General features: G+C 35.1%; 9 protein-coding genes across 11 annotated transcripts; 7 read left to right on the top strand and 2 right to left on the bottom strand.

The window, feature by feature from the left end:
• Positions 1-289: 289 nt before the first annotated feature.
• Positions 290-3,179, bottom strand: LOC124460027 (activity-regulated cytoskeleton associated protein 1-like). Its single transcript, XM_047010159.1, has one exon. It carries the CDS (start codon positions 3,048-3,050, stop codon positions 2,295-2,297), a length of 756 nt encoding a protein of 251 aa, XP_046866115.1. The 5' UTR covers positions 3,051-3,179; the 3' UTR covers positions 290-2,294.
• Positions 3,180-5,537: 2,358 nt separating this feature from the next.
• LOC26529093 (activity-regulated cytoskeleton associated protein 2) lies at positions 5,538-6,332 on the top strand. The gene has a single exon (XM_015178887.3). The coding sequence runs from the start codon at positions 5,615-5,617 to the stop codon at positions 6,197-6,199; it is 585 nt and encodes a 194-aa protein (XP_015034373.1). The 5' UTR covers positions 5,538-5,614; the 3' UTR covers positions 6,200-6,332.
• A 193-nt stretch (positions 6,333-6,525) lies between these two features.
• Positions 6,526-9,377, top strand: LOC6640024 (general transcription factor IIH subunit 1). 2 transcript variants are annotated; one of them, XM_047010158.1, is made up of 6 exons: positions 6,526-6,566; positions 6,726-6,978; positions 7,038-7,376; positions 7,442-8,404; positions 8,459-8,634; positions 9,105-9,377. In XM_047010158.1, the coding sequence occupies exons 2-6, from the start codon at positions 6,825-6,827 to the stop codon at positions 9,228-9,230; spliced, it is 1,758 nt and encodes a 585-aa protein (XP_046866114.1). In that variant the 5' UTR covers positions 6,526-6,566; positions 6,726-6,824; the 3' UTR covers positions 9,231-9,377. The 2 variants fall into 2 exon arrangements, with proteins under 2 accessions (XP_046866114.1, XP_002063286.1); XM_002063250.4 differs by lacking the exon at positions 6,526-6,566 and having other exon boundaries at positions 6,710-6,978.
• A 62-nt stretch (positions 9,378-9,439) lies between these two features.
• LOC6640132 lies at positions 9,440-11,633 on the top strand. Of its 2 annotated transcripts, XM_015178717.2 has the most exons (5): positions 9,440-9,708; positions 9,768-9,884; positions 11,021-11,163; positions 11,223-11,333; positions 11,455-11,633. In XM_015178717.2, the coding sequence occupies exons 1-5, from the start codon at positions 9,616-9,618 to the stop codon at positions 11,630-11,632; spliced, it is 642 nt and encodes a 213-aa protein (XP_015034203.2). In that variant the 5' UTR covers positions 9,440-9,615; the 3' UTR covers position 11,633. The 2 variants fall into 2 exon arrangements, with proteins under 2 accessions (XP_015034203.2, XP_046866118.1); XM_047010162.1 differs by lacking the exons at positions 9,440-9,708; positions 9,768-9,884 and adding an exon at positions 10,652-10,951.
• Positions 11,634-11,778: 145 nt separating this feature from the next.
• Positions 11,779-12,711, top strand: LOC26528912. Its single transcript, XM_015178877.1, has 5 exons — positions 11,779-11,865; positions 11,945-12,061; positions 12,125-12,176; positions 12,216-12,357; positions 12,423-12,711. The coding sequence occupies exons 1-5, from the start codon at positions 11,779-11,781 to the stop codon at positions 12,709-12,711; spliced, it is 687 nt and encodes a 228-aa protein (XP_015034363.1).
• A 139-nt stretch (positions 12,712-12,850) lies between these two features.
• On the top strand, positions 12,851-13,910 carry LOC26529797. The gene is made up of 5 exons (XM_015178926.2): positions 12,851-12,940; positions 13,009-13,125; positions 13,184-13,329; positions 13,393-13,744; positions 13,849-13,910. Exons 1-4 carry the CDS (start codon positions 12,851-12,853, stop codon positions 13,670-13,672), a joined length of 633 nt encoding a protein of 210 aa, XP_015034412.1. The 3' UTR covers positions 13,673-13,744; positions 13,849-13,910.
• Positions 13,811-14,930, top strand: LOC6640131. The gene is made up of 5 exons (XM_023182171.2): positions 13,811-13,925; positions 13,989-14,102; positions 14,258-14,502; positions 14,567-14,677; positions 14,737-14,930. Exons 1-5 carry the CDS (start codon positions 13,833-13,835, stop codon positions 14,906-14,908), a joined length of 735 nt encoding a protein of 244 aa, XP_023037939.1. The 5' UTR covers positions 13,811-13,832; the 3' UTR covers positions 14,909-14,930.
• Positions 14,931-15,107: 177 nt separating this feature from the next.
• Positions 15,108-16,157, top strand: LOC26529442. Its single transcript, XM_047009963.1, has 4 exons — positions 15,108-15,191; positions 15,247-15,363; positions 15,426-15,829; positions 15,881-16,157. The coding sequence occupies exons 1-4, from the start codon at positions 15,108-15,110 to the stop codon at positions 16,155-16,157; spliced, it is 882 nt and encodes a 293-aa protein (XP_046865919.1).
• A 31-nt stretch (positions 16,158-16,188) lies between these two features.
• On the bottom strand, positions 16,189-16,816 carry LOC6640130. The gene is made up of 3 exons (XM_023174783.1): positions 16,778-16,816; positions 16,632-16,715; positions 16,189-16,560 (listed from the first exon to the last, which is right to left on the bottom strand). The coding sequence occupies exons 1-3, from the start codon at positions 16,814-16,816 to the stop codon at positions 16,189-16,191; spliced, it is 495 nt and encodes a 164-aa protein (XP_023030551.1).
• Positions 16,817-17,839: the final 1,023 nt, after the last annotated feature.

Consider the following 17,839-nt stretch of genomic DNA (forward strand, 5'->3'; position numbering starts at 1 on the left):
CCTAATTGCATTTTGGCATGAAATTCTTTCTCTGACTAATAAAATTAAATAATTATTGTGTTTCCATGAACAATTAATATGTGATAGGAAAAATCTAAATGTGCCACAATCAAATAATAGCCATTGCCATTGAAATAAAGTATGAATTATTTTAAAATAAAATTTATTTTAAATCATCTAATATTGGTTAACCTTAACCTATATTTAGTTAATATGAGACAACTGACAATTCTACGCAAACCTTTTGTTTGAAAAGATATGGAAAAAAAAGCCAATCACTATAAATCTGTATGTTTCATTATTTATTTAATTCCTCAACATAGATATACAACATTATCAGGATAAATATATACATATATTTATGTATGTTTGGTTTGTATGTGTGTTCTAAATATTAAGAACTTAGTTACTTAGTACTAGGAAGTCATCGTTCGTCGAATCGAATAATTTCCTATAGATTACTAATTACTAAGATAAGAAATAAACGTGAAATAAACAATTTGATAGTTATTTAGTTTTGAGTTCGTTGTTTGTATTTTCAGTCTTAATGTTGTAATGGTACATTGGTAATTTGTTTGTTTGTTTTCATCGCAGCATCTTGTGGTCATCGAAAGGCCCCCAGTTTTTAAACGGGGTAAACAAATACATAATTGTTCCACAATCTAGGATCTGGATTATGGAATAAAAAGTATTTTGCTTACCCCAGACAAAGGATAGCGAATGGAGATTATCTATAGAGCACACACAAAGTCATACAAATCTCCATTAAGTTGACTGCTCTATATCAATCTCTCTTATGGCTCAAAAGTTTTGATGACACTTCGCGCCCAAGGACTCTGCACAAGAAGCTGGATTTACAATACGGTTTTGGATATTGGGACAGTCGCCACAAGCTGGAGATATGGCGTGGTGGCGACGAATCCGAATACCCTAACAGTGAGGAATGAAGTGTTTCTGGCGTGCCTAAATGACTGTCTCGCAAGGAGCGCAGGAGCTAAGCTTTAGCGTGCCAACCGCACGAATGGCGTTTCGTGAGCCATCGTAGTGCGATGTTAGACGAGCATTTTTGACAAAAAGTCAAATAAAAATGTTTTATTGTCGTAAACGACAAAAGTTTTGCCCAGCCAAAGCCTACTGTAGAGATCCTGTAGCATAGAAAGCCTTGTTAATTAACTATCAAAAGCCGCTCAAACCATGGCAAGACTCCGCCAGAGCTTCATTAAGTCCAAAGACAGAACGTCGCCATAGGTTTCGTAATGCCAAGAACAAAATTTAGCTAAAGTTTCATCTTGTCACGGTTATCACAACTTGGGGTAGCAATTAGTGTTGGCTTTCTTGCAAAAGGGCTCATAGTTGATTCTGGCCGGACGGGGGTTTTTTGCCGTCTTCATAAAGGAACTTGGAATGAACCCAGAAAGAGGTTAAATGCAAATTTGTCAGAGTAAAGGCGAACCTCTACCCTTTCATATTCACACTGATCTCATCCCGGGTCACTCTTCGTCACCAAATGGAGACAAGCGGTTGGGTGAGCTAGAACGGGCGGGGAAAGAAATTTTTCAACTAAGAAACATCAGTTAGTTTATTAGCCTCTTGATAGATCTGTAATAAGGTTTTATCCTCACAAAATTAAGTTAATATCTAACTTACGCTAGACATTAACAAAAACTGTGAGGCAAAACCGAATTGCAAGACATCTCAAGGCCTTTGAACTGACATTTGACGAAATCCTTGTTTGAAAAATTTCCCTCCCTTTCTGTTCTGGCTCGGTTATGGTAAACAAAGTTTACCGAAGTTTCAAGTTTCAAGTTTGGTTGCACAATTGTTTTCTGGAATTGGCGTTCCTAGCCAAGTTAGCCGCATGGCAGCGAAAAATAGTTGGTTTGTATGATTAAACTGGCTTCTCTTTGCTCCAAGAAGTGCTTAACCTCTAGATAGTTCCAATAAAGTGTAAACTCTATTGAAATAATTTTGAGGTTAAACAAATCTCTTTACAAAAAGAGCAAAAATTATAGGAAAGAGAAGCTTCCCCCTGCTTACCAATACGTCACTTAAGAGCGGTGATAGGAAAAAGAGTATGAGAATGATAATGAGTCTATTTTCTAGGTCTCCTCCTCCTTCTCGATCTCTCTTTCTGGTTACTTCTCGCTGATATTTGTGGCGTTTAGCGCGGCGGAGAAAAGTTCTTGATATTGGTGAGGGAGTGTATGTGTGTGTGTGTGGGGGGCATGTGAAGAGAGCTGTTGATTACGTCATGCCCCCTCCCTCGATGTTTTTTTTTTTTTGTTTCTTCTGCTTTAGTCATCTTGGTTTGCATCTGCAAGGCGTTTACGGCAATTCTCGTATGTATGACCACGGAAATTACAGTGGGTGCAGCGGGTGTTGCGACGGGCACCACGTTGTGGTCCTGCCGAGGCTGCTTCATCCTCCTGATTATTATGCTCGATGATGCGACCCTGTTCGAGCAGCTCCTTGAAGGTCTTCACACTCTGCCGTGTAATGTGTTTGCGGTATTTGATGCTCAGCAAACCGTAAAGGAAGTCCAATTCAGTTTCTTCATCATGGCGACCCTCGGGTAATTGGGCGAGTAGAGCACGCTTCTGCACGACAAATGTATCGATGGGCACGTTGTCTGCCTGTTTTTGCTCAAAGAACTCCATGTAGATCTGATAGCTGGGCTTGGTGGGCGAGAAGTGTTCACGAATGAGACCAATAGCGTCCTCCCACGTTTTGGCCTCCTTACGAACTCCCTGCCACCATGTCGATGCCAGGCCATAGAACAACAAAGAGATACCTTTTAAGGCATTCTCATCGCTAATGCTCTCCAATTCCTTAAAGGTCACAATGCTGGTAATGAATTCCTCCACTTCTTCATGATTACGTCCGCCACCAAATCGATGAGTGCATGAGCTGAAGCTACCCTTTGCCTTTGATGTGCCGGCAGCTGCTTCAGCTCCACTAGCAACTGCACTATTTGCAGCACTAACGGCGGTGGCTCTGACGGCGTCGATGAGCTCACGCAATTGCTCATTGGTCATCTGGATGGTGGTCATTTTGTAGTTGTTGTTGTTGTTGAAGAAGTATTTCAAAGCAGTATTTTAATGTTGTTGTTTCACAGCGAACAAAGCCAAATTGTTTGAAGCGAATGTTGCCGTTGGTCGTCGTAGACTGAATTGCTCTTCACAGAGCACAAGTTTATATACCGCCGACATTGTGAAATTGTCAATATCGAAAAAGCTATACGTATTGGACTCTCAGCAGAGCGACGACTAGTGAGAGGGAAGCGGCATGTGAGTCATGCAAATGTTTATACCTATGTATAACCCAAAAATTGGTTTAGACCCGGCAAACGTTTATATTGTTGATAAAGAATGTTATCAAAATTACGATTAAAATATTGCTATATGTTGTCAAAGTTATGGGCATGTTCAAGGGGGATCCACCTCTCAAATAAAGTTTAGGTTTAACATAATGTAGTAAATAGATGTCATAGGTTATACTCAGCGGAAGGCGGGGAGGGTGGCAGAGAAGGGTATTGAAATTGTTATTGTATGGCTATTTTTTTCCTAATTGCATTTTGGCATGAAATTCTTTCTCTGACTAATAAAATTAAATAATTATTGTGTTTCCATGAACAATTAATATGTGATAGGAAAAATCTAAATGTGCCACAATCAAATAATAGCCATTGCCATTGAAATAAAGTATGAATTATTTTAAAATAAAATTTATTTTAAATCATCTAATATTGGTTAACCTTAACCTATATTTAGTTAATATGAGACAACTGACAATTCTACGCAAACCTTTTGTTTGAAAAGATATGGAAAAAAAAGCCAATCACTATAAATCTGTATGTTTCATTATTTATTTAATTCCTCAACATAGATATACAACATTATCAGGATAAATATATACATATATTTATGTATGTTTGGTTTGTATGTGTGTTCTAAATATTAAGAACTTAGTTACTTAGTACTAGGAAGTCATCGTTCGTCGAATCGAATAATTTCCTATAGATTACTAATTACTAAGATAAGAAATTTTTAGCATCCTAAGATTTAGTACTTTTAGTATTAAGCAGCTTAAATCTTAAAGTTTTTTTTCCCATTTTCCCTTGTTAAATTATTTCACACACAAAAATGCAATCTCAGCCAAAATCATATACGTACTTATATTCAGTGTATGCATATGTATATGTATGGATGTATACACTGATGGACAAATAAATAGGTGTGAGTCTCAGATTTGACAAATGACCATATTAAAAATATATGACAAGTTCTACGATCATAAAACTGATTCTCAAAGATTCTTAGTACTACATGAAGTAAAATAATTAAGTCCCAAGTATAATAGTAGGCCTTAAAAAACTTGTGGGCTGTTTTGATCGGTTAACCCAAAAACGGCCTGGTCATTATAATATATGTGATTAGACATCTTTTCAAAAAGGGGATGTGCATACGAATATGGAACAAATTATCGAGAATAATTGTAAATATTCACGATACCAATGGTATCCATAGTAACATATTTTTCAAATTATTGCCAACTAAAAAAGTGGGTATATTACGAAAATATGGTCAACAAATTTTTCAAGGCTGGTAATTATTACAGGGAATGACTTATTTTACTTCATGATACTAGAACTAATCATTAAGAATCAGTTTTCCAATTGTAGATCTTGCCACATCCTGAGACGCACACCCATTTATTTGTCCATGAGTGTATATACTGAACTGATTAAGAAAATTAACAATTATGAATGCAAGCAATAAACCAAATAAAATTAAAGCAAACTATAAAATTTATGATAGATTCTAAATGGTTCATGAATAATATAATATATATATTAATCCAACTATTAAGCATATTCATAGGTATTATATATGTATCTATTTCAAATTGTAATTTACAATAATCGAACCAAAAAATTGTAACCACCTTCGTAGGGAAAATATTACAAATTAAATTATACTGTATGTCTCATTAGTTATCTTTAAAACACACACATTTTCAATTTAGTTTATGCTAATTTTAGGGCATGGACGGAAACTAGTTAACATTATTTGCTATCGCTCTTTGATGATGTCAGCGAAATTTTCTGAGAAAATTATCAAATGGTTTAAATCAAATTCATAATCAAACATTTAAAAACATTTCTTCTTCATAAAAATAATATCGATTTTGGTATAATTCCTTTCCACCTGCACACCTGTTGACCTTATCTTGTTCAAATAGTAATTAGCTTTATATTTTTAATGGGAAAGGGGAGTTACTTTTGTTTAGTAAAATAAATGTGTCGCCTATTCCCACATATATGTTTTCACTACATACATATATAATTACATACATATAAATATGTATATAAAGAGCAAAAAAAAAAAATTCATGCCGGTTTTTCGATATCGAAAAAGCTTGCTCTCGTTATAATTAATTATAGTATATAATATAGCTTTCAATTTCACAACAACCAGGCATACAAAGAGAGAGAGAATGAAAAAAAAAGCTGATTCGGCAAACGATTTGTTATTTCAGTTGGGCTCACAGCTCTGAGGGAGCATAGTTTTTATTTCTTCCGTTGAATTGTTTATTGTTTATTTCGTGGTTCAAGATGACTCAGATGTCAGATGAACAGTTTCGTATATTAATCGAAACTATCAAAGCCCTGGCCCCCGTTAAAGAAGAAGAACCCGTGTCGAAGGGGAGTTTTAGCAATTGTCCGGTTCGTTTTAGTGGACAACGAGATCACGATGCTGTCGATGAATTCATCACAGCTGTCGAGGCCTACAAGGAGGTGGAGGGCATTAGTGATAAGGATGCTTTGAAGGGTTTACCCCTACTCTTCATAGGCATTGCTGTGATGTGGTGGAAAGGTGTGCGTCGCGATGTCCACACTTGGGAGAATGCCATGCAACTGATACGGGATCATTTCTCACCCACTAAACCCTCGTATCAGATCTATATGGAAATCTTTGAAACTAAGCAAGGGAGTGCAGAGGTCATCGATCAATTCGTGTGCAAGCAGCGAGCCTTGTTGGCCAAATTGCCAGAGGGCAGGCATGATGAGGCCACCGAATTAGATTTCGTTTATGGTTTGCTGCAACCCAAGTACCGAGAGAGTATTCCCAGACATGAGATTAAAGCATTTCGCGAGCTTCTCGAAAAGGGAAGAAATGTTGAGAGAACTAAACATTAATAGGACTAGTTTAATTTTAGTAGATATGAGTTAGAAATAAGTTTTAATTATTAGTTAATTAAATTTACCTAAAACTAGACATCACTTTAAGTAACCGTTAAATTTATAAATAAAATAAAGTAATGCAAATAAAATTGACACCCAATCGCGTAATTACATTTTTATAAGTTTTTTCTAATATTTCTCTAAATAACCCCAAAACAACATCTGCTATTTTTTTTCGCATTTTTTGCATTGACTAAATTTGAATTTGAATTTCCCACCACAAAGCGCAGTCCGATAGACCAATTGTCAGGCTATCGATATTATTGCAAGCAAATGTTATCGATATTTCTTGACATTGCCAATAGCCAGCACTAACAGCGTGGTACGTACGTTCATAGAATTTTCTGTCAAAAAATTGCAAAATTGTCAAACTCACGTCATTTAGGGAGCAACTTCATAGCTGAACAATTGCCTTAAGATAAAGGGCAATGGATTTTATAAAAAGTTTTTCCCAATTATCAGACTTTCACTGCAATTTCAGATTTGTAAATCTGTTGCCTTCGCCGTCGTCTTTGTTGTTGTCGGCTTTTATTTTCATGCGAAACTTATCTAAGGAAGTGCAGCAGCAGAAGCCGCCGCCATGACCACAAGCAGCGAGGATGTTTTGCTGCAAATGGGCGAAGTGCGCTACAAGAAGGGCGATGGCACCCTTTATGTGATGAATGAACGGCTGGCCTGGATGGCCGAGCATAGGGACACGGTCACCGTCTCCCATCGCTATGCAGACATTAAGAGTAAATTTTATTATTATTTCCATTTGAAACTTTATTAATTATTTTGCTTGGTTTTTCAGCCCAAAAGATCTCACCCGAGGGCAAGCCAAAGGTGCAGCTTCAAGTGGTCCTGCACGATGGCAACACTTCGACGTTCCATTTCGTCAATCGTCAGGGAACGCCGGCAATGTTGGCTGATCGCGATAAGGTGAAGGAGCTGCTGCAACAGTTGTTACCAAATTTTAAGCGCAAAGTTGATAAGGATTTGGAGGATAAGAATCGCATCTTGGTAGAGAATCCCAATTTGTTGCAACTCTACAAGGATTTGGTTATCACAAAAGTCCTGACCAGCGATGAATTTTGGAACACGCATGTTAAAGATCATGCGCTTAAGAAGTTGTTTAAAAATCAAGAAATCGGTTGGACAAAAAATCTTTTAATTTAATAAGAACAACTATCTAATCTGTGTTAACTTTTGTTTTAGGTGTTTCTGGTGCCTTTTTGGCAGACATCAAACCTCAGACGGATGGCTGTAATGGTCTTAAATATAACCTCACAGCGGATGTTATCCATTGTATTTTCAAGACTTATCCCGCCGTCAAGCGCAAGCATGCTGAAAATGTTCCATCCAAAATGCCAGAATCGGAATTCTGGACAAAATTCTTTCAATCGCACTATTTTCATCGTGATCGTCTGACGGCTGGCACCAAGGACATATTCACAGAGTGTGGCAAAATCGATGATCATGCTTTGAAGGCAGCCGTGCAACAGGGAGCAGGTGATCCTCTGCTGGATCTTAAGAAATTCGAAGATGTACCATTGGAAGAGGGCTTTGGCAGTGTCTCTGGTGATCGTAATGTGGTCAATAGTGGAAATATTGTCCATCAGAATATGATTAAAAGGTTCAATCAGCATTCCATAATGGTGCTCAAGACATGTACGAATGTGAGAGCTCCAGCAGCAGGGGCAACCAATGGTTCGGATGTGGCCAATGGTCCATTGGGTGCTTCAGCTTATACAAATGGCAAATCCTCCTCCTCCGGCGCCTCCACCAGCAAGCATCAAGCCACTGAGTCTGTCCAAAAGAATCCAGATGAGCCACAATTGAAGAAACAACGTCTCATCGAGAAGATACACTATTCTGACTTGGGTGATCCAATCATTGATGTTGATGCAATGGACCGGGACACGATGAAAATGGCACAATTGGATCCCTCTAAAGTGGAAAGATACCTCAATGGTCCCACACAACATCATATGTATGATAATCAAAATGATTTATTAAATTTGGACGATTGCCAATACAAGTTGATACGTAATTCTGAAAATTGGCTAAATCGTAATGCTTCTCGTAGTGTCATCACTTCCAAGGCAGCAGTTAATGCTCTGGGTGAACTGAGTCCGGGTGGCATTCTTATGCGTGGCTTTCAAGAGCAATCGGCGGGACGTAAGTATTTTAGTTCATTTACCATAAATGATAATCTAATTTAAACTTTTACAGAATTGGTGCCCTCCGACTATCATCGTGAGCTTAGGCATTTGTATTTATCGCTTTTGGAACTATTGAAACATTTCTGGAAATGTTTTCCACCTACAACCGATGAAAGGGAAGCCAAAATTCAACGCATGCATGAAACTTTGCAGCGCTTCAAAATGGCCAAACTACAGCCGTTTGAGGTAAGAAACAAAAAACAAAAGGTTTTATTCAAAGAAAGAATTCAAAGATTAAGTTCTTACTATTATGTCTGAACTCATAAGACACTGTAAATATATATTTCGCGTTCAGATGGAACAAATGGAGGATCAATTTTTATATAACTTGGTTGTAAAACTAAATAATTTTGCTTTATATACAAAAGACGGTGTTGAATTCGATCAAGACTTTATCAAAGACAAATAAATCCCTTTTATTTTTGAAGCAGTTTATATAAACTTGTATATTATTGGATAAGTAAATAAATATTCTATTAAAATTGATCAAAATCGATTGACTATATCATACAGCAATCGCAAAAACTTGTCATAGAGTTAAATTTATGGTTGCAGATAAAATTTTTTTAATATTCCAAGGGTAATACAAACTTTGTCTAGTTTAAAGTCAAATTAGCTTTTTAGTTTAATTTACTTAACTTTGATTACTCTTTCAGAATCGCGCCATGCACGAAATCTCGCCTCTGCGTACATCTTTAACCCATCATATGAACAAATTGCTGCGAACCTCTAATACAAAATATGTTACATGGAAGGATCGTAAATTGCGCAATAATAGATAACAAACCACGCACACACACACAGAACACCTCTCCTATAGCAAGTCAATCCCCTTAAGGGCTACACACTTCATCATAGCGACTTAGGATCTAAGCATTATATATGTTAAGCCTAAAAACTATCTAAAAATAAATAATTATTGAACATTATTTTGCAATTATCGTTTATGTTAAAAATAGATATTCTGTTCTCTCTCTCTAAGCTCGTAATTTTCAACAGACGATTCGTGATTGTGGTTTGTGGTTATATGTTTTAGTTAGTTAGTTGCTTACTACAAATGCATGCGCCAATCAATTAGCAACCCTTTTTTCGCATGGAAACAGAAATTGTAATTTATCTAGAAAAGAATTTGAAAAGATTTAGTCGTTTGCTGATTACAACTCGGGAATGATGTGGAGGCATTTGATAGTTCTAGGTCTACTCTTGATCCAATCCTTTGTAAAGGCCACTTTAATCTTTGAAACTAATTCGGAATTCGGTGTAAAAATGTTTGATGTTAAACTAAATTCGATTGATTTAATTTCGATTTTTTTTTGTAGATTTTTATGGCAATAGCGACGCCATTAAGTCTGAAACATCGCAATGTATTTTTGTCGTTTTCATATGAATTTAATTACTATCAACCGGAACATATTTACAAATATCCACCCATATTGGTAAGCTATGTTTAATTCGTGATCAGGATCTTGCCTGTTTTTTTTGAATGAAAAATCAAGGAGGGGTTTACTGCAGTTTTTTAAACGGATGTATTCAACTAAAAGCATTAAACTTTTTTTCACGAACAACTTTAAAATAGTTTATAGAAAAGTATATATATAATGACAATTATTAAGGATAATGGTAAATCTTTGGAGTTTATTAGGGTAACACACTTCCAATAGCGATTAAAAATCATTTAAGATTATAAAATTATAAATAAAAGTATATGTAATTCCGTTTTTAAATATGGATTTCGATAGAAACAAGTTGTATTTTTTGATAAAAAACTGAAAATACAAAGGATAATGTAGAGTCCTTGCTTTTACATATTTCAAAAAACAACGCATGTCTTCAAAAATAATATGAAATCAAAATATTTAAAAATTTATAACTAAATTTAAAATCTAGTCTTTTTTATGCCCGATTTTGAAAATAACAAAATTAAGCATTTTTATTTCAAAAGAACACCCAAAAAGCTTTTGAATTGGTTCACTAGTTTTTAAGTTTTAATTTTTTTTTTGTAACGACTTAATTTTAATTTTTTTAGCATTGTAATGAGAAAAACACCTTTAAAATTTTAGAAATTTTTTTAGACATACTTCACGAAATCTGACTTTCTTTAAAATATAAATTAGATTTCAAAGAGAGTGTAGTTTTGATAATCTTACTTCAACTTAAAATAAACATACATAACTGAATTACTTTGAATGGTCAAGAACAAAACTTTTATCTGTTTTCACTTGAAATTTAAATGTATTTATCAGGCAAAGTAAAGTTTTTTGCTTTGCCCGTTTTAACGAACACACAAAAATATATAATAGATTAATTTTAGTCTCAAACTTACAAAATTTCACTTAAGAAAAGGAAGTCTAAATTGGGTAAAAGTTCCCTTGGGCGGTTAATAGACATCGATAAGCCAAGGCAGAAGGCTAATTAGCTTGGAAAATGTCCTGCGCTCCTTATGGACATTTTTGATCTGTTTTCATGGTTAAGGCCTTGCTCAGATCACAAGATCTTTTATGAAGTAGATCGAGCCAAAAATATTATTCAAGCATAACTAAATAAATTTGTAAAATGTTTTTCGATTTTTCAGATGGGTGACGACTGGCAGGATAGTTATTTGACCTATAGTACCACAGGAGGTGAAGGCAGATCCGTGAAAAATAAACCAAAACGTTCACTGACCATAATGAGTAGGACCAATTTCTATACCATGCTAAAGGATAAACTGGAAAGGTAGGATATCGAGACAAACAACAACAAATACTTCTTAATATGATCTGTTTTTTTTATAGAACTGGTTATCCCGCTGAGGCTTGCCTTTTGCGTTTAATATGCGAGACAAATGCCTCCACATTGGGTGAAGTGAATGGCTTCTTGGGAAATTTAGTTCACATTATTTTTACGTTAGTATTTTTTGAATTTTAAACAAAGGCGGTTAACCGAAAGCTTTGTGAAAGCTTGGGTTGGTTACCATTGTGAACCTTTTCGAAATGATGAATGGAATTTCTTCTTCCTTGCACTTAGACCCAGTACATCAAGATATGAGCATCTATCAGAGGAATATTACGAGGCTGAATGGTGGGGAAGCCATCAACAGGATTGTTCATTGTATGTCCCACAATGCAGACATAATGTCTTGGATTTAATATCAAAACCTTTGGATCAACTTTTAAGAAATGTAAAACCAAATAAATACAGTTAAAACTGCCTATAACTGATTCTTCAATGAAACGAAATCCATTTTCAATTAACAGCTTTCCATCAGACCTTTCTTTGTGGCCATAAGTAACTCCAGTTGTTCAGTTTTAAAAGTCTAGTCTATGAAAACGTTTGTTAAAAAATACAAAAATGAGCTACTTAGCATTTATTTTATTCATAATCAATTGGAAATATATAAATTCAGCGTTGTTATTTACTACCAACTCGGAATATGGTGTAGGTAATATAAACCTGTGAATTTCGTAAAAGGAAATTATTATAATTTGTAATAATTATTGAATCTTGTGTATATTAGATCTTTATGGCCATATCAGTACCCTTGATTTTGCCACATCGCAATGTCTTTTTGTCCTACAATTACGAATTTAATTACTATCAACCTGAACATGTCTACAAATATCCACCGATTTTGGTAAGTCTGTCTATAATGAGGAATACCTTTGACTCTTATCTCTCGATTGTCCCCCCTTTTTAGATGGGCGACTATGAGGATAGTTATTTGACATATCCGACATCGGGCAGAGAATGTCATAATTGCACTCTGGCAAAGAATAACTCCACCGCAGCTTCACATCCTAATCAAAGTAAGAAGCTAAAGAAGAAGACCACCACCACAACCACCACAAAAGAGCCAACACGTGAGAAGCGTTCATTGAGTTTAATGACACGTTCGGTATTCTATATAATGATTAAAGATAAACTAGATAGGTTTGTGCAGAATTCCATCTTATAACTCTAAACCATATCTAATATTGAAATATATTTACAAACAGATCTGGTTATCCAGCCGAAGCGTGCCTTCTACGCATGATATGCGAGACAAATGCCTCAACATTGGGTGAAGTGAATGGCTTCTTGGGAAACTTAGTTCATATTATCTTTACACCGAGTACTTCAAAAGATGAACATTTATCACAAGATTATTATCAGGCCGAATGGATGGGACATCATGGTCAAGATTGTTCATCATATAAAGAACAGTGTAGAGAAAATGTTTTAGATCTAATATCCAAACCAATCGAAGAGTTATTAACAAATGTTGTAAGAAAAAAACGAAAATAAACCAGTCATAAGAAATTGTTCTTTTTTTGGGATTAGTTAATTAACAGTTGTTTATTGAGTTTAAGACAAAAAACAAAAACCTTTCTTGCCGAGTGATGAACTCCAACAGAAACCAGTTGAATGCGGCTAGCACTAGGAGATGAACATGGTTTTCATATTGATTTGTATCTTTGCTGTGATAAGCTGCATTGAAGCGGCTTTAATCTATACCACAAATTCGGAATTTGGTGTACATATATTTGTATAAAGTGCAATTTGGTTACAGTAATTTCTCAAAGTGTTTTTTGTTTTTAACAGATTTTTATGGCCATTTCTGTGCCTTTAGGTTTGCCACATCGCAATGTTTTCTTGTCGTACAATTATGAATATAATTTCTATCAACCCGAACATATATACAAATATCCACCAATATTGGTAAGTAATTAAAATTCTTTTCGTTGATGTATTTTAAAAACCAATGATTACCGTTCAGATGGGTGACTATACAGACAGCTATTTGACCTACCCAACGACTGGAAGAAATTTCAATACCACAAAGTCACATGGAAAACGTGATCTTCGTCTGTCGTCAATGACTCGTTCTGATTTTTATGTCATGCTCAAAGATAAAATGGAAAGGTGTGAAAAAATCTTAACTTTTGACTCTACTTTGTCTAATTGGTTCTTTAAATTTCCCATTAGATCTGGCTATCCGGCTGAGTCTTGTCTTTTGCGTTCAATATGCGAGACAAATGCATCGACTTTGGGCACAACAAATGGTTTTCTAGGCAATTTGGTTCATATAATATTCTCGCCCAGCAGTTCAAGAGATGAGAATTTACCCCAGAGATATTATCAAGCCGAATGGATGGGTCGTCATAAGTCAGACTGTTCAATGTATACGTTAGAGTGTAAGGAGAATATCTTGGATTTGATCTCAATGTCAGTAGAGCAAATTGTACAAAGAAGAAGGAGAAAATAAAAAATGTTTTACGAAACTTGCAAGTAGCTTTGGGCAATTTATTTACCTAGCCAATTAGACCGCTTTAAACGTGTAAGTACTTTCGCGTTCTCACTTTACTTTGCTACGAGGTTCTTCTTCAATCGAAGTTCAGTTGCTTCTGAAAACTCTTGAGGTAAAAATGCATTTAATTCTAGGCGCATTATTGGTGCTAACATTTTGTTTGAAATCAAGTGATTCTATTATACCCTTTACCAAGGCCAGTACTCATGGTGTAAGTTGACTTAACCATTTTGTTAACATACATTTTTTTTAAATGATTTGTTTTTTTTTGCAGATTTTTGTGGCCTTAGCTGTGCCTATACAGTTGCCCCATCGCAATTGCTTTGTCTCTTATAATTTTGAGGCCAACTATAATTCACCCGATAGCTGGGGCATTTTTACCATATTTGTAAGTCATGACCAAAACAGACTATAAAATTAACACTCAACGAAACAAATTTTTCAAAAAGGCCAACAATTAACAAGTAAAATATGTAAACACATTTCACAAAAGGCAGACAGAAAGAATCTAAAACTGGAATTTGATCTGAATTTTTATTCTAGCAAAATGGACCCATTGAATCAGATGAATCATTGGAAGTTGAATCTTCACGTAAAATTTTAAATGGTTATGGAAATCAAACTCAAGAGGATGTGGAGGAGGAGAATGGGGCAGAAGAAGAGGATGATGATGCGGAGGTGGAAACGACCACAGCAATTCCAACCCAAACTTCTGTTGTCAAACGCAAAAGTCGTTCTCTATTGACACGTTCGAATATCTATCACATACTAAAGGATAAATTTGAGAGGTAAAATTCAAAAAAGTTAAAAAATCCCAAAAACTGTTTTGAATTTTAAATCTTTTTCTTATAGAAGTGGTTTTCCTGGTGAGCCGTGTCTGCTGCGTTTAATATGTGAAGTTAGTTTAAGTGAATTGGGTGAATTTAATGGAGTTGTGGGCAGTCTAATGCATGTGATATTCAGGTAAGTCTCACTTTATCTTCCCTTTATCTCTTTCTTATTAATTTCTTTCATTTTTCAAGCCCTTCAACATCAGAACCTGAAGATTTACCATTAAAATATTATCAGGCCGAACACGATGGCTGGCATGATAATTGTCATTATTATAAAGGCAATTGCCGAGAGAGTTTATTAGATCTAATATCGGAACCATTTGAGATGATATTAAAGAGCATAGAACAAAATGAAATGTAGCAAAAGATCAAATAAAAAAAAAGAATTCTGTGAAAAGTTGACCTAAATTTTATTTTTGGTTTTAATTAACAAGTTGTTTGTTGTTGTTTTTTTAATTGATTTAACACTTTTTGGCAAAAAAAAAGATTTCTTCTTTTTCTAATATTGTTGGATTCGAAGAATCTTTGTTCAGTCGAGCTAGTTAAGTCATAAGCTAAAGATGTACATTGTATTATATTTAGTATTTATATTAATCAAATCTTTGGAAACTGCTTTGGTATGGAATACGGAGGGTGAGGCATCGGTGAGTTCAAATATAAAGAATTATTTCTATGCAAGACTTATGAATATGATTAAAGATTTTCGTTGCCATAGCCGTGCCTATTGATTTGCCACGTAAGGAAGTGTTTCTATCATACAATTTCATGGCCTCCTATAGATTGCCAAAAACCTGGTCAAAGAAAACGCCAATTTTTGTAAGTTTTTTTTAAGCCAAAACTAAAGAACATGAAATTAATGTTTAAAAATATTCTAATAGAGAAATGGCAATGGCACGAATCCAAATTGGGATGATGATGATCATCATCATGGTGGAGTAGATGATATCTATGATTATTACGATGATTTCAATGGACATGAACATCATCATGGACCGCCAAGAAACCCCTCTAAGAAACCAAAACCTTTAAAAAATAAAACCAAGAAAAAGAAGAAAACAAAAAAGAAGAAGCCAAAACCCACAAGTCATGATAATGAACATAAACACAAAAAGAAACACAAAAGGCCACATACCACTGAATCTAGCGATATGGATGACTATAAAGATTTCTTTGAGGGATTTCCAGTAGATGGCATGGGTGATTCTATACCCAGACATCGAGCTGAAAGATCTTTGCTATCAAGAACTAAATTCTACGAGATCCTTAGTCATCGCTTTGAACAGTAAGTTTTATAAAACTAAAATTCATCTAATTAATTTATATTTTTCTTTAGACACGATTTGGGTTCAGGTGACAGTTGTCTTTTGCGCTTAATTTGTGAGACGAATAGCTATCAATTGGCTGAAATAAATGGCTTATTGGGTCATCTGATGCATATAATGTTTAGCCCCAGTAGCTCACACTATGAAGCTCTGCCTCAACGCTATTATATAGCTGAAATGCATGGCCAAAGGAAGGGCAACTGTGAGGCTTATCATCGACAATGTCCACAAAGTGTACTCGATTTGATCACGCAACCTGTGAAACAGGGGAAATACAGCAATAATTAAATTAAAACCATTTCTCGATTTCATTTTTATTTTAGGTGCTCTTCATAAACATTTTCAATGCTGGCCAAGAACAGGTTTTCATATAATTTCTTGCCTCTTGGCATTTTTTATTCGCCTTTTGCCATAGATTTGTTGGACAATTCATCATTAGCCTGGAGTAAGCACAAAGGCTATAGAATAGAGCATGTCTATCACAAGCATCGATCTGGTGGCTCAGTTTCGTAAGCTGATCATATTTCGAATGAACCAAATTTGAGCAGGTCCCAAAGTTCTTGACATAGGCATCGATTAGCAAAGGCATACCAAAGGCACGCTCCAACATGGGTCGAACTTGGCTCAAATTCAATTGATTGTGATTGGCAGGCAAGGCAGAAGTTGCATTGAAAATGCAAGCCAGACGGCACTGAAGAAGATTTTTTTCAAACAGAAAGCTAGTCAGAGGTATTAAATATCTAAAAAAAATTATATACCCACACTTGGCTGGGTTCCAGAGCTGCCACATTCACCATTATAGACACCCCAATTGGGCATGGGAGCTGGACAACAGATTTGCACATTCTGAAAGTGTGAATTACATTTTAATTTGTCCTACAAGAACACATCTTTTTTATATTTAGAACCTGCAGAGACTTGGGTGCTGTTGGGCATTTAGCTGCCATCAGAGGATTTAAATAGAAAACGAGTGGAAGATACAGATATATTTGCAACCACATGATTCAATTTTAGTTTCACTACTGCAAGTTTTTCCTGCATTTTCCAGGCAGTTTGCGTGCATAAAATACAACAGATTACATAATGATAACAAGTGTACAATAAAAAACATAACTATAAACTATAACAACGTTCATATACTCTGTCTCATTAATTAACTATTAGTGTGAAATGAATGGAAAGCGATTTACACAAATATCTACTTTTCTCTAGTTACTTGTGAAAAGCTCTTTGCATCAATCAAATTATCCGTTTAATTCCATTCCATGGTAATAAATAAGAATATGACAAACTTAAACAGTCATAAATTATTGTAATAAAACAATAAAATATTCAGAAAGTCAAGTATTTTAAAAATATAATCAATGAAAAATTTAATGCATTTTTTATTACTATTAACGTTTAAAAAATTTTAGCATTGCATTCCAAATTAAATTTTAAAAAAATTACAAAGGAAATAACACAACAGAGATATATGCCTTTGAGTCTTATGTTAATCGATTGTTCAAGTCCTTTGAGTCTTATGTTAATCGATTGTTCAAGTTCTGCATTAAGTTATTTAGTTAGAATTCTACAAACAGAATGATACATAGCAGAATGATACATACATATGTATATATAGACGTAGTCATACAACGCTTAGTACGAAAAAAAGTGGCCATAGGACAGGAGGCCCGGGCTTGTTACGAATGACCCTAAGTAAATTTTGTTTTTACTACCTCTACTCACTTCGACCTAAGGACACAGGCTTATGAAATATATAAACATGAATTAAACTAAAGAAGTAAAAAATACTAAAAGTGATAAGAGAAAAATAGGATAGGTTAAAGTAAAGATGACTAATTAATTACGAGCGAGTAAGGACAAGAGCGCAGTTTTTATAACCGGAAGCGATGTTTCCGAACCAATTACGTGGCAAAGTCACTACATAGTATACGAAAAGGTTCATGCAGAGCCAAGTTAGTTGTACA

The sequence above is a fragment of the Drosophila willistoni genome, assembly GCF_018902025.1.
Source record: "Drosophila willistoni isolate 14030-0811.24 chromosome 2L unlocalized genomic scaffold, UCI_dwil_1.1 Seg196, whole genome shotgun sequence".
Lineage (NCBI taxonomy): Eukaryota > Metazoa > Arthropoda > Insecta > Diptera > Drosophilidae > Drosophila > Drosophila willistoni.

Bases quoted from the DNA above. Each gene is read 5' to 3' on its own strand.
- LOC124460027 (XM_047010159.1), bottom strand. From the start codon at position 3,050: ATGACCACCATCCAGATGACCAATGAGCAATTGCGTGAGCTCATCGAC.
- LOC26529093 (XM_015178887.3), top strand. From the start codon at position 5,615: ATGACTCAGATGTCAGATGAACAGTTTCGTATATTAATCGAAACTATC.
- LOC6640024 (XM_047010158.1), top strand. From the start codon at position 6,825: ATGACCACAAGCAGCGAGGATGTTTTGCTGCAAATGGGCGAAGTGCGC. The intron at 7,377-7,441 runs GTTGGACAAAAA...CTTTTGTTTTAG, and splicing joins GTTTAAAAATCAAGAAATCG to GTGTTTCTGGTGCCTTTTTG. The intron at 8,405-8,458 runs GTAAGTATTTTA...AAACTTTTACAG, and splicing joins TCAAGAGCAATCGGCGGGAC to AATTGGTGCCCTCCGACTAT.
- LOC6640132 (XM_015178717.2), top strand. From the start codon at position 9,616: ATGATGTGGAGGCATTTGATAGTTCTAGGTCTACTCTTGATCCAATCC. The intron at 11,164-11,222 runs GTAGGATATCGA...TTTTTTTTATAG, and splicing joins CTAAAGGATAAACTGGAAAG to AACTGGTTATCCCGCTGAGG. The intron at 11,334-11,454 runs GTTAGTATTTTT...CCTTGCACTTAG, and splicing joins TTAGTTCACATTATTTTTAC to ACCCAGTACATCAAGATATG.
- LOC26528912 (XM_015178877.1), top strand. From the start codon at position 11,779: ATGAGCTACTTAGCATTTATTTTATTCATAATCAATTGGAAATATATA. The intron at 12,062-12,124 runs GTAAGTCTGTCT...CCCCCTTTTTAG, and splicing joins ACAAATATCCACCGATTTTG to ATGGGCGACTATGAGGATAG. The intron at 12,177-12,215 runs GTCATAATTGCA...ACTCCACCGCAG, and splicing joins TCCGACATCGGGCAGAGAAT to CTTCACATCCTAATCAAAGT.
- LOC26529797 (XM_015178926.2), top strand. From the start codon at position 12,851: ATGAACATGGTTTTCATATTGATTTGTATCTTTGCTGTGATAAGCTGC. The intron at 13,126-13,183 runs GTAAGTAATTAA...ATTACCGTTCAG, and splicing joins ACAAATATCCACCAATATTG to ATGGGTGACTATACAGACAG. The intron at 13,330-13,392 runs GTGTGAAAAAAT...ATTTCCCATTAG, and splicing joins CTCAAAGATAAAATGGAAAG to ATCTGGCTATCCGGCTGAGT.
- LOC6640131 (XM_023182171.2), top strand. From the start codon at position 13,833: ATGCATTTAATTCTAGGCGCATTATTGGTGCTAACATTTTGTTTGAAA. The intron at 14,503-14,566 runs GTAAAATTCAAA...TTTTTCTTATAG, and splicing joins CTAAAGGATAAATTTGAGAG to AAGTGGTTTTCCTGGTGAGC. The intron at 14,678-14,736 runs GTAAGTCTCACT...TCATTTTTCAAG, and splicing joins CTAATGCATGTGATATTCAG to CCCTTCAACATCAGAACCTG.
- LOC26529442 (XM_047009963.1), top strand. From the start codon at position 15,108: ATGTACATTGTATTATATTTAGTATTTATATTAATCAAATCTTTGGAA. The intron at 15,192-15,246 runs GTGAGTTCAAAT...ATATGATTAAAG, and splicing joins ATACGGAGGGTGAGGCATCG to ATTTTCGTTGCCATAGCCGT. The intron at 15,830-15,880 runs GTAAGTTTTATA...ATTTTTCTTTAG, and splicing joins CTTAGTCATCGCTTTGAACA to ACACGATTTGGGTTCAGGTG.
- LOC6640130 (XM_023174783.1), bottom strand. From the start codon at position 16,816: ATGGCAGCTAAATGCCCAACAGCACCCAAGTCTCTGCAG. The intron at 16,716-16,777 runs GTTCTAAATATA...TCACACTTTCAG, and splicing joins CAGCACCCAAGTCTCTGCAG to AATGTGCAAATCTGTTGTCC. The intron at 16,561-16,631 runs GTGGGTATATAA...AATCTTCTTCAG, and splicing joins GCTCTGGAACCCAGCCAAGT to TGCCGTCTGGCTTGCATTTT.